Source organism: Sinocyclocheilus grahami, unplaced genomic scaffold (assembly GCF_001515645.1).
Source record: "Sinocyclocheilus grahami isolate Dianchi unplaced genomic scaffold, SAMN03320097.WGS_v1.1 scaffold98.1, whole genome shotgun sequence".
NCBI lineage: Eukaryota > Metazoa > Chordata > Actinopteri > Cypriniformes > Cyprinidae > Sinocyclocheilus > Sinocyclocheilus grahami.
Genome location: NW_015505277.1, coordinates 3,791,614 through 3,804,612, shown reverse-complemented (window position 1 = coordinate 3,804,612; position 12,999 = coordinate 3,791,614). Strand labels below are relative to the sequence as shown.

The 12,999-nt window shown below is 36.6% G+C and overlaps 2 protein-coding genes across 4 annotated transcripts in view; both read right to left on the bottom strand.

Moving 5' to 3' along the window:
* Positions 1-146: 146 nt before the first annotated feature.
* Positions 147-1,676, bottom strand: LOC107588121 (probable G-protein coupled receptor 88). The gene has a single exon (XM_016276131.1). It carries the CDS (start codon positions 1,231-1,233, stop codon positions 187-189), a length of 1,047 nt encoding a protein of 348 aa, XP_016131617.1. The 5' UTR covers positions 1,234-1,676; the 3' UTR covers positions 147-186.
* An 8,264-nt stretch (positions 1,677-9,940) lies between these two features.
* cdc14ab (cell division cycle 14Ab) overlaps positions 9,941-12,999 on the bottom strand; it is a 53,368-nt gene continuing 50,309 nt past the window's right edge. For all 3 annotated transcript variants that reach the window (XM_016276060.1, XM_016276061.1, XM_016276062.1), the window contains one exon: positions 9,941-10,418. In XM_016276060.1, the coding sequence (XP_016131546.1) occupies positions 9,998-10,418 (421 nt within the window). In that variant the 3' untranslated portion in view covers positions 9,941-9,997. The remainder of the gene's footprint in view (positions 10,419-12,999) is intronic.

Sequence of the window (12,999 nt, the reverse complement as noted above, 5' to 3'; positions counted from 1 at the left end):
AAAAAATTATGTTAATATTAATACTTTTACTAAATAAAGGTATTAAATTATATATCTTAATGGTGAATAAATATATTAATATAATTGACATTTAAACAAGCTGTTAAATAAAAAGCACTATTAAATATTTTCAGGCACGAGCGAAATTTGGCCACAGTACTAGTGGTAAGGTTTCGCAGGTCTAGCTCAGTTCGTCTCGCTCAGAAATGCCCTCCGGCTGTTTTGTCTGGGGAAGATATGAGAAATGGTATTGATGGTGATGGGCTCGACTCCAACCGTGGATCCCCGCAAGAAGTCTCCTCTCATCACACACCTGAAGGACTTCCGAAACTCCTCGTTCTTCCAGGTGTACAGAAAGGGATTGGACACGAATATAGTACAGAACACAATCCACGCTGACGTCCAAAGCGCCACGGACACCGGGACGAAGAGTCCCGCGACAAGAACCCAAAAAATCGGCTCGGTTGTAAGAATAAAAATAAAGCACACTGCGAGAACGTAAAAACCGAGTCGCTTGTCCTTTCTGGGGAACGAATAAGGAAGGTTGTTCACGATTTGGAAATTCAAAATACTGACTCTTTTCACACTTATTTGCACTCGGCGGAAGATTTTAAAGTAGCAGTACACCACAACCAAAGTCTGTCCGATGATAGTAAACGCCAGTGTACCAGCAGCAAACCGACTGGACATAACAGACACCGATGTTCCCTTGGCGAACGACGCGTCTTCGGCGTCCCGGCACCTCTCGGGCGGGTACTGAAAGGACGTGATCCACGGGAACAAGGAGCCCAAGGAGATGAGCCACGATCCTGCGATCATCCATTCGGTGTTTCTCTTCTGATAAAGGCTTTGATACACAGCAGGGGTTTTGGTGATCAAAACATACCTGTTGACGGCAATAAGCGAGTGGGAGAGCAGCGACACGGTGATTCCCAGAAACAGCAGCGCTTCTTTGAACGCCTGGTAGCCAATCACCAAAAAAGTCCCAGTGGAGGTGGCCGCTGCTTCGTGGGGCATCCAGAAAGCACAAACCAGCAGATCCGCCACACAGCCGTTCACGATAAACGCATTACTGGCTGTGCGGAGCTTCTTGAACGTCACCACCAAATAGATCACCAGGAGGTTGAGGACGGTTCCCACAACGCACATGAAGGAGTAGACGGTGGCGAGGGAGATGCGCGAGCCACGTCCCAGAGCGCACGCAGACAGCGGCACATCCGTGTCGTTTGGCATGATGGGAGATGTGCGGATAATGTCATCTCATCTTATCCCATCTCACATTGTGTGAGGAACGTGTCCGTGAGAGAGCGCAGCTCCCTTTGGCGATGCTGCAGTGGAGAATCGAGGTTTATATGTGTGTGTGCTTGCACGTGTGTGTGTGTGTGTGTGTGTGAATACGAGAGGCGTGAGATCAACAGGAGCCCACGCTGCATTCTCACGTGTTGTTCATTATTCTCAGGGAGCGCAATCACCATGAAGGCAAGTAATTATTCATAATGGACTGAGCCTGTGATAATCAATAGGGCATCATATAATGGGCTCCCCATTGAGAACCTTTAGAAACAAGAGGGAGTCGGATGTATTCTGAATAGAGTCAATGTGAATCTACTACTGATTTGATCTTTAATAACATTAGTTTGCTTAAAGGAATTGAATGTGGTTTCAAACCTGTAGGACTTTCATTCTTCTGTGGAATTCAAAGGAGATGTTTTGCAGAATGTTCACGCTGCTCTGTTTCATACAATGAGTCTGACTCAGTTGGATTTATAATTGCTTTTGGTACACTGAAAAAGAACCAGAAAAAAAAGATGCTGTATCATTTTAAATCACTAAAAGTCATTGGCTCGTTCACTGGTGAATTGGACTACCACTGGTGGTGTTATGCTTTTGATGCGATTCATTCATTGGGAATTGGACTACACTGACTGCCTTTCTGATTCAGTAAAAAGAACAGGCTCATAAGACTCATTCATTCGAGAATCAGATTACCACCAATCACGCGAATCATTTGTCGAGAATCGGACTACCACTGGTCATGCAGTGTGTTTTTGATTAACTAAAAATAACCGAGTTGTAGGCAATAGTACTGCTTCATAGGAATCATTTGTGCATTCGAGAACCAGACGACACTGGTCAAGTTGTATGATGTTGATTTACTTAAAAAAAACAAAAACAAAAAAAAGAGGCTCATAAAAGTTGTTCTTTCCTTCGAGAATCAGATGACACTGATCGGGTTGTATGTTTCCGATTCACTAAAATGAATTGGTGCATAAGAGTCACTGGTTTGTTCAGAACTATGTTTTGTATCCCTAAAAGAACCGAGTCATAAGTGTCATTCATCAATCCGGGAATCGGACTGCACACTGCATGTTTCAGTGATAATTCACTAAGAAGAATCGCTAAATAAGAGTAATTCATTCAGGTATGGGACTACAGAAATTGAACAACACTAGTCAGGATGCTTTTAGTTGACTAAAAAGAATCAGCTCATAAATGTCATTCATTCATTTGGCAATGAGACAAACACTGGTCGCACTGTATGTTTGTGACTGACTCAAAGAAGACTCCTAAGAGTCATCTGTTTTTTCGTGAATGGGAATGCACTTATCGCGTTGCATGTTTTTCATTCATTAAAGGGATAGTTCACCCACAAATGAAAATCTGATGTTTATCTGCTTACCCCCAGGGCATCCAAGATGTAGGTGACTTTGTTTCTTCAGTAGAACACAAACGGAGATTTTTAACTCAAACCATTGCAGTCTGTCAGTCATATAATGGAGGTGAATGGAATCACAGCTTTGAGACTCAAAAAACATACACAAACAAAACCAAATTAAACCCTGCGGCTCGTGACGATACATTGATGTATAAAGACACGAAACAATAGGTATGTGCAAGAAACTGAACAGTATTTATATAGTTTTTTTTTTTACCTCTGATGCACTGCAATGTCTGAACTGTCCTGAGCGCATCCTCGACAGCCGGCGCTTGACGCATCATCTTCTTGCTTTACGGCGGATCACAGACTTACCGCCATTATTATCTCTCAAATGGACCATTGACACTCCTAATTGAGATTGTAGATAGAGTGTCAATGCTCCATTAGAGATATAGGTGGCGGTAATGCACTTATAAGTCTGCGATCCGCCATAAATCATGAAGAAATTAATAGAGACGGAACTATCATCCATGTATGTATATAAACAGTTGGTGGCGGTATGTGCCTACGGTGCGGAATACGGCAAAAATTCCAAAGAAGAAGAAGAATCAAGAAGACGACGTCTCAGGCGCCGGCTGTCGAGGACGCGCTCAGGACAGTTCAGACATTGCAGTAAATCAGAGGTAAAAAACAATATAAATACTGTTCAGTTTCTTGCACAGACCGATCGTTTCGTGTCTTTACACATCAATGTATCGTCACGAGCCGCAGGGTTTAATTTGGTTTTGTTTGCGTATGTTTTTTTGACTCTCAAAGCCGTGATTCCCATTCACTTCCATTATATGACTGACAGACCGCAACGGTTTGTGTTAAAAATCTCTGTTTGTGTTCTACTGAAGAAACAAAGTCACCTACATCTTGGATGCCCTGGGGGTAAGCAGATATACATCAGATTTTAATTTTTGGGTGAACTATCCCTTTAAAAGAACCGATTCAGTCATTTATTCGTTCAGGAATCAAACTACACTGATCGCGGTTTATGTTTTGACACACTAAAAACATCTTAAAGGTCATTTGTTCGTGAAAATCAGGGTATTCGGGCTGTAGATTAAATCGACTAAGTGCATAATAATGCACAGTGTTAAATTGGCGGAAGAGAGCACTTTCGAGCTTTTTCGTTCGTGTGTATTTTCTAAATCCGTTTCTCAAGAGCTCCAATCAAGTATAGTATAGAAATAACAACCATGACAGTTTTGTCAAGCTGCCTTTCCGGAACCATTTCAAAGATACTTGAGCACTATTATTATACCGAGTGCAGCAGCCTTGAAACCTGCTATCTGCTTTGAGTTGATTATCGAGTTTAATGTGCATTCAAAGACAGACATTATACCATCATCATAAGCTGAATGAAAGGGCTCGGGAAAACACAAGGCCACGGTTTCAATTCAATATTACACCTACGACAGCTATAATGTTCAAGTACCGTAACTGAACTAAAGGCCAATTACATCTCTAAGATTGAGTGATTTCTTTAGTAGAACATTCTGGGCCTACAAAACCGTTTTCAGAAAATGGGTAATGTTAGAAGAGAAAATTCACGACACGATACAAGCATCTAATTGTGAAGAAATTAAAGTGGCATTTTGAAATACTTCCCGAATTCATGGCTGTGAACAGTCACTCGACTAGCAGCCATTTTCACAGCTGTCTCCAAACGCCCACGGCCCGACGCCTGCTGCCAGATAGACTCAAAATGAGACTTCAGTTCACAAATGTGTGACGATTTTTGCAGTTCACACTTTGTTGGTTGTCAGGGAGAGTTGGCATTATAGTATAGTTGGCACTTAATTTACTTTTGTGGAGCCGTTAAGAAAAAGGGTATTTTAAACAACCTGCACAGCACTTACTTGCCTATTGTAGACTAATTGGAAATCTGCACTTAAGAGTAATTATGAAAGAAAATGAACAAACTAAAGCAAAATTAGTCTTTTATTTGTCCTGGTCTTTGAAATAGTGTTTACATTGTAAAAGAATAATGTACAACCCACTACTTGGAATTTTAATGTCCATTCAGTATGTCTGTGAAAAGCAAACACATCTCTAACATTGTTAGATTTTCTTTACACACTGCTCCAAGAATATATATTTATATCCTTTTATAAGCAATAGATTAGTTTACACCATGTATATGTCAAAGAGGTAGAATACTTCAAATAAGATTAAAAATGTACCATGGTAACCACAGTTTCCACTAAAACACCATTATTATGACTATAAAACATAATAAATATTTAAGGAATATTGTTTGAGCAGATCAAGATGATTCCAGATTTGGAAATATAATAGGGATGCACCGAAATGAAAACTCTGGGCTGAAACGGAAACCGAAAATTCTGGATGCACTTGGCCGAAAACAGAAACTGAAACCAAAAATTCTTTGTAATGATTATTTATTATTTTATTAAATATTACAAAGTAATTTTGTAAGACTTTTTAAATTTAACTTGATTTTAATAATATTGAATTTAAAAAAACACAAGCCAATAAAATAACCACACTTTTACTGAAAGTAACAATAAAACTGGACAGAATTTATATAAATATTGGTAACACTTTAAATTCTGGCCCGAAACGGAAACCGAAAATTCTGGATGCACTTGGCCGAAAACCGAAACTGAAACCAAAAATTCTTTGTAATGATTATTTATTTATTTATTATTTTATTAAATATTACAAAGTAATTTTGTAAGACTTTTTAAATTTAACTTGATTTTAATAATATTGAATTTAAAAAAACACAAGCCAATAAAATAACCACACTTTTACTGAAAGTAACAATAAAACTGGACAGAATTTATATTAATATTGGTAACACTTTACAATAAGGTTAATTAGTTAACTACTTTATTTAAAGAACTAAGAACGAACAATAGTTCTTCAGCATTTACTAATCTTAGTTCATGTTAATTTCAACATTTACTAATGCATTATTAAAATCAACAGTTGTGCTTGTTAACAGTTAATGCACTCTGAATTAACATGAACTAACAGTGAATAACTGTATTCTCATTAACTAACATTAAGAAAGATTAATAATACTGTAATACATGTATTGTTCATTGTTCGTTCATGATAGTTAATACATTAACTAACACTAATGGAACCTTATTGTAAAGTGTTACCTTAATATTAAATATCAATATATTATTTTTATTCACTTCTATGTAACAGAATCAGAAATAAGTTTTTTTTTGGACTAATTATCCAAATAATGTATAGTCCTACAAAGCTATTATTATCGGAGCATATGAGCAGAGCTAGGGCTGTGCGATATTGAAGAAAAATGCGATATGCGATACCTTGTTAAAAAATTTGATATTCAATATGCGATATGATATTGCTTAAAGTGTGTAAAATCTGTTTAAATTATATTTTAAAATATTTAAAAATGAAAATTATACAACCAATTTGTTTCACATTCTTTCTTGGAAAATAAAGAATCAATATAACTTCTGAAAGTGACCAGCAGTGTTTTAGCATTACTTAAAAAGTAATGTCACAAATCAGAACATGTAATTTTAATATCAATGTGAACATACAAACAAAAAAAATTAACGACGCAAATTTTATATCATTGTAACTTTGCTTTCCACACACTTTAAGTACTTCTCCATATACCACAGCAAAAACTATAGTCTGAGAAAGTTCAAACATGATTAAAGGCAAGTGAACAGTCAGTAAAAAAAAGAAAGAAAAAAAAAAGAAATAACCAATTTACAAGCATAGATAAAATAAACCGTAGCATTCAGGTACAGAAATTGAATAATTAAGTGTAAAATATCACTGCATAGTGTTCGCTGTATGAATTAAATTTAGATTAATCTTTGTTATAGCCGTTTTGTTAACATTAGTGACATATTCAGCAGTACGTATTTATAGGCTGCTGTCCCTTTAGAACCGACTGCACGGATCCAGTATCATGATACACATCCGATTTCTTTCTCAGCTGTTTACATTCATTTAAAACATAACCGACTGCGTTTACGAGAATGATCGTCGAGACTGGTACTATTGACATAATTCTGTGTGCATGTGTCTGTTCAAACATAAGGAGGAGATACGAAAGACGAATCAACTCGGTCTGAAAAGCATCTCTCTGTGTGCACGTGTGCGGCAGAACTGAAGAGATGCTGTGCGAGATACGGCTTGTGCGCGCGCTTCAGGTGTGAGTCAGACAGCAAGACGAGACGGCAAAGAGTTGTTTTTTGCAACTTATTGCACTTAACTCTTTTTAACGCCAAGCAATTCTCTGCTATATGCGTCGAACTAAAACTTTGACCTTTTGCAACATTTTGATTTAAGTAGCCTATTATTAAAGTGATAATGATATCGCACGCGGTTGCGATATGCATATTGCGATATTTACATTTGCGATATTTCGATATATAGTGCAGCCCTAAGCAGAGCGTCACTGAAGGTAGCATCATTTTACCAGCGTTGCCCAGTACAGCTGTACTAGCCTACACCATGTTACAGCACAGTAGCGCTACTGTAAACAGGAACAAGTATACTGCATAGAAATTTCCTGTCAGTGCGTTATTTGAACAGCCGTTTTTCTCTTTTGGCCGAAAACCGAAAATACCATTTTTGGATGATAATTTTCGACTGCCGAAAATTCGGACCGACTGCGTTTACGAGAATGATCGTCGAGACTGGTACTATTGACATAATTCTGTGTGCATGTGTCTGTTCAAACATAAGGAGGAGATACGAAAGACGAATCAACTCGGTCTGAAAAGCATCTCTCTGTGTGCACGTGTGCGGCAGAACTGAAGAGATGCTGTGCGAGATACGGCTTGTGCGCGCGCTTCAGGTGTGAGTCAGACAGCAAGACGAGACGGCAAAGAGTTGTTTTTTGCAACTTATTGCACTTAACTCTTTTTAACGCCAAGCAATTCTCTGCTATATGCGTCGAACTAAAACTTTGACCTTTTGCAACGTTTTGATTTAAGTAGCCTATTATTAAAGTGATAATGATATCGCACGCGGTTGCGATATGCATATTGCGATATTTACATTTGCGATATTTCGATATATAGTGCAGCCCTAAGCAGAGCGTCACTGAAGGTAGCATCATTTTACCAGCGTTGCCCAGTACAGCTGTACTAGCCTACACCATGTTACAGCACAGTAGCGCTACTGTAAACAGGAAAAAGTATACTGCATAGAAATTTCCTGTCAGTGCGTTATTTGAACAGCCGTTTTTCTCTTTCGGCCGAAAACAGAAAATACCATTTTTGGACGATAATTTTCGACTGCCGAAAATTCGGTGCATCCCTAATATATAACCATGTCTTTCATGTCATTTCCAAAATCTGACTAGTGAACATTTAATATTTAATAATAATAATAATTTAATAATTTAAATAAACTTATAATAATTTTTTTATATATATTTATTTAAAATTATATTATTTCATTGAAAAATATATGTATAATCAAATTTATCTTCAATTTTTATTTTCATATTTTTCAGTAAATATTTTGTGAATAAGTATTAGTTTTATTTAATTTCAGTAAATGCATGCACATCTCATTTCCATCATTAAATATAATATATATAATGGATAAAATTTTATGACAGAAAATGAGATATCTAATTTTTATATATAATAATAAGTACATAAATAAAATAAAAATATTAATTCATTAAATTCTAAATAATTTAGAAATGTTTAGTTTAGTCACTTTATTGTCCACAAGTGGAAATTTGTCTTTGGCTTCACCACACAAATACATTCAACATCATCACACAAATCACATAAAAGACAAGTAACACAATCACCCCTACTCTCACACACACTCAATGGGCCTCATTTATCAATCTAACGTAGAAACGAGCGTAGATCTGTGCGCACAAATCAACTTACGACTGAGTTCACGTGTGATTTATGAAACATTCGTATGCCGCTAATCTCATCGTACGAATGATCGTATGTTGATAAATGTGGCGCCAGAAAACAATCGGCATTTGCATATCACGCCCCTAAAAACACCCTGGTTTAGAAGCCTCGCCCCTAGAGTTTACGACACGGAGAAACGAAACCCGGCCAAAAAGAGGAAGTAATCTCGCTAAAGAGAAATTGATCTTACTCCAAAAACACCCGTTAACCTTGTACCTGCAAACAATTAGGCTACATTAATATATGTAATTTATATGTATATTAAAATACTGGTAAATATAAACAGCCTATATCAGATGGATTCAATCAAATAAAGATATAAAGAAAAGAAATTAAATGCATTAAGAGTGTCACAAAAACGAGCGTAGCCTATACTTGTTGCACAGTGTTTTTTCCCCCCTTTTGTTAATCTTTTAATTATATTATAGCCTATTATATATTTTGTGTGATCCTATTGATTTGATTCCTTTTATTAAAATTAATTTCTGTTTTTCTCCTTTCACAGAAGCGCTGCAGGTGCATGATGCGACAATTGAATATATCCTCATGGTCGTTTATGCTGCTATTCGCGCATATAGAGCTAAAGCCCTGTACAAAACAACACCAAAAAAAGACATTCTAATCTTCCTGATTAACGATCGACTAATGAGCTTCGTTTGACGGTCAGGAATATAAAAATGAACAAAATGCTGTCAATCTACAATTCTCCACCGTATTTACTATGCTGTGCGCAACTTCAGGTAACTCAAAAACTTGCGTACACGAGCTGAGACCAGACGTGAGATTTGATCGTAGCCACCGCTCACGTCCATATTGATAAATTCCAAGTTTTGCGTTGAAACGACCGTACGCTCAATTTTCTGTCGTACGTTCGTTTCGTAAATGAGGCCCAATGTGTAGTACGAAGTCATATAACCATGTTTCTATGTACTTGTCATTTTCAAGCTCTGACTTGTGAACATATTACATTAATATTATAATACATTTAATACATTTAATACATTTAATACATTAAATACATGAAAAATTTTACTCACTTTATTATTATAAAATTAATCAAATTACAACTATAAACATTTTCCATTTTAATTTCTTTCAATTATATATTCAATCTTCATTTTTAGATTTTTCTGTAAATATTTTGTGAATAAAGAAAACAGGTGTTCATTTAATTTCAGTAATGTTATTTACCTCATTTTCTCATTAAATTACATAATATATTAACCAAGAACATGAGATATCTAACTTATATATAATAAAAGAAAATTATATAAATATTAGCTTAAAAATAAATTTTACATATACATATATATAAGCCATATTGTTGACATATTGGTAATTATGGCATTTTGGCAGAAACCGACAGTTACCACGGTCAATTTGCTGTGTGTGTATCTTGGGAAGGTTGATGGGAGGAGAGATGACTTACAGGAATGGACCGGCTGAGGTATCGTGCCGAGAGCCCGCTCAGCCCCGTCGGGGGGCTTCTGTGGTGCCCCTGTTCACTGGCCCCCAGCCTTCCATTGCTGGAAGGTCCACTTGGGCTGGTTTTGTTGAGGTTGTAGGTCAGGCTTTTTGCCCCGCTGCTCGGGCTTACCCCGTTGCTGTTCGGGGTGCTGATGCTGTTATACTGATTGTTGTTGACCTCATAGTGGTAACTGTGGGTGGCGATCGGGCTGCTGTAACCCATGCGGATGGGGTGGGAAGTGAATGAAGAAGGGGAAGGCGGTTTCCCAGAGCTGTTGGCTTCACCATTTGGTTCGTACAGGTTACCCAGAGAGCTGGCTAACCTGGTGCTGGTGGATGGGAGGGAGGGAAACACACATGAAGGGTGGAGGACGGGGAGGACACATACTCGTACCATATCTACACTCCAGAACACGGAGATCATGGAAAACTGTCTGATAATGGGACAAGGAACTGCATGCATTCTGGACTACACTGTATTTTCTGCTGTTTAAGACATCAAACTCAGCCTGGAGTAGGACTGGGCGACTTATTATATACTGACAATCTTTCTAATCGTAAATATTATTTTTAATGCAATATTGATTCAGCAAAGTACCCATGTCTCTTTAAATTTAAGTTTGATTCAATGATTTGTTGCTGTCAAGTTGATCATTAAATTATGCAATTATTAAAACACGCAATTTAAATTAAAATGTATTCTTTAATTTTATTTCTTGGGTCATATAATATTGTGTAATATTGTAATAAAGTTTTTTCTAGGTTATGTGAACGTTTGAGAAAACATTAGGGGAGCGGTTCAATCTATTATTTTGCAAACGTTACAGGAATGTTACTTTTCAATGTTCTCTGAACCATCTGAAACAACTGGTTAGTATTTTTAAATATTAGACAATCATCTAACTCAATAATTTCAGGAAAAAATTATGCATAAATTGTGTTTTTGTGCTAATGTTTCAAGAACCTTATTGAAAACCAGATAACTTTGAGCGAACAATGTATTAACTGGAGAATGTAGAATGTGCCAGAACATGATTTGGCATCAAATATTACTCTGCACGAGTACACAAAACAAATATTTTGTATATATAAAATATTTAAATGTTTTTAAAATTACAAACGTTATACAAACCTTAGAGAAAACATTCATGGAAAGTTCCATTTTATCCTGTTGCAAATGCTACAGGAACATTACTTTTGAATGTTTTCTGAACAATCTGAAACAAGTAGACTAATGAGTAATTAGACAATCTGGAACATTTCATTAAAAAATGTATAAATTACATTTTTGTGCTAATGTTTTGAGAATGTTATAAACCAGATAACCAGAATTTTGCATATAAAATTGTATTTCTCTATTTCACCCATGCATTTTTTTTTTCATATATTAAAATGTTTACGTAAAATAATGTGAGTATATTGCTGTTTATTAGCAGGTATTATTGTATTTGTTCATATAAAAGAAAATTATGATATTGAGATATATATACAGTGGGGGGAAAAAGTATTTAGTCAGCCAATATATATATATATATATATATTGCATGAAGAATAAGACACAGGAGAAGAAAGTTCAACTCTCTTCAGCAATAAAAAGAAAAGAAACAAATGTTATGTTTATCTAAAGTCATTTTTGCTTAGTATGGTTGAATTGGATCATCGAAGGTCAGCAGCAAAGAATTAAATACATAAAGTACATGTGTTATTTAACATTTAATTATTGCAGCTTTGCGTCATATTCTGAGTTTGCATTTCACTGTTTTTAAGCATTTTGAGGAATACTGAATTTGTTTTGTGCAAGTGAGATGAGTAAATGCATGTTGACATTTAGTCTAGAACTACAGTAACTACAGTATCATGCTTACACAGCGCACATAACGCCTCTGCACTTACTCCCGATTTCTCTCAATATGGGGACAGGAGAGCTGTTAGTCAATACATGGGAAAACAAAGTAACTGGTGTTACTTATTTGAAAAAGTAACTAATTTTCTTGTCATTTAAAAATAGTGCATTACTTTACTAGTTACTTGGAAAAAAGTAATCTGATTACATTACTTGTAATGTGTTACTCTCAACACTCTGTGCGTGTTATATATATAAACATTAAAGTTTAAATCACCCAGCCTTAGTCCAGTGTTAAAAAGTGCTTTTCAACATGGTTTGACAACAGTAACAACGGTACTAGAAAGTAGAGGGTATGTACTTGATCCAAAAATACATGGCTACGCCACGATAGGTGCTGGTTTGGAGAGACTGATAGAGTAGTAGGTAGGTGATATGACTCTGGATATCTGATTACATAAACAGCAGGGAATGAGTCGCTTGAAACCAACAGCATGTAGCAACCAACTTGGTTCCTTGCGTTTACGGTTCTCTGTTTCAGAGCATAGGATAATCACAGAGAGGAAAGAAGGCCACCAGGGAGCTGGGAGGACATGAAATAGAGGGGGAGAGAAATAAAAAGAGAAGGAATAAGTTACACGAAAGAGTTGGAAATAAAGAGGCAACAAAGAGAAAGAGGTGGACGAGTGAGAGAATAAGCAGGAGGAAGAAAGAAATGGAAAGTGTAGAGAAGATTGGAGGAAAGCTGATTAGAGGGAAGTCAGGCTTACCTCTTGAGGTTGGTTGATGAAGTTGAAGAGCGGCCAATTCGCTTGGCAGAGGCAGAGACAGAGGAGGATGGTGGGACTTTAGAGGATTTGAGGGGGGAGATGGAGCCCTGGCCAGTGGCTGCTGGTTTCACTCTGCTGTTAAACACAAATACAGACACAAAATCAGCCGAAATCAGGTAACACAAAAATCCAGTACATTTAAAAACAGAATGTTTATTTAAAGTAATAATAAAATGTAAATGTTAACAGCAGTTTCTTCATTGCATGCATTTGCATAAATACGTATACCCCCCCCCC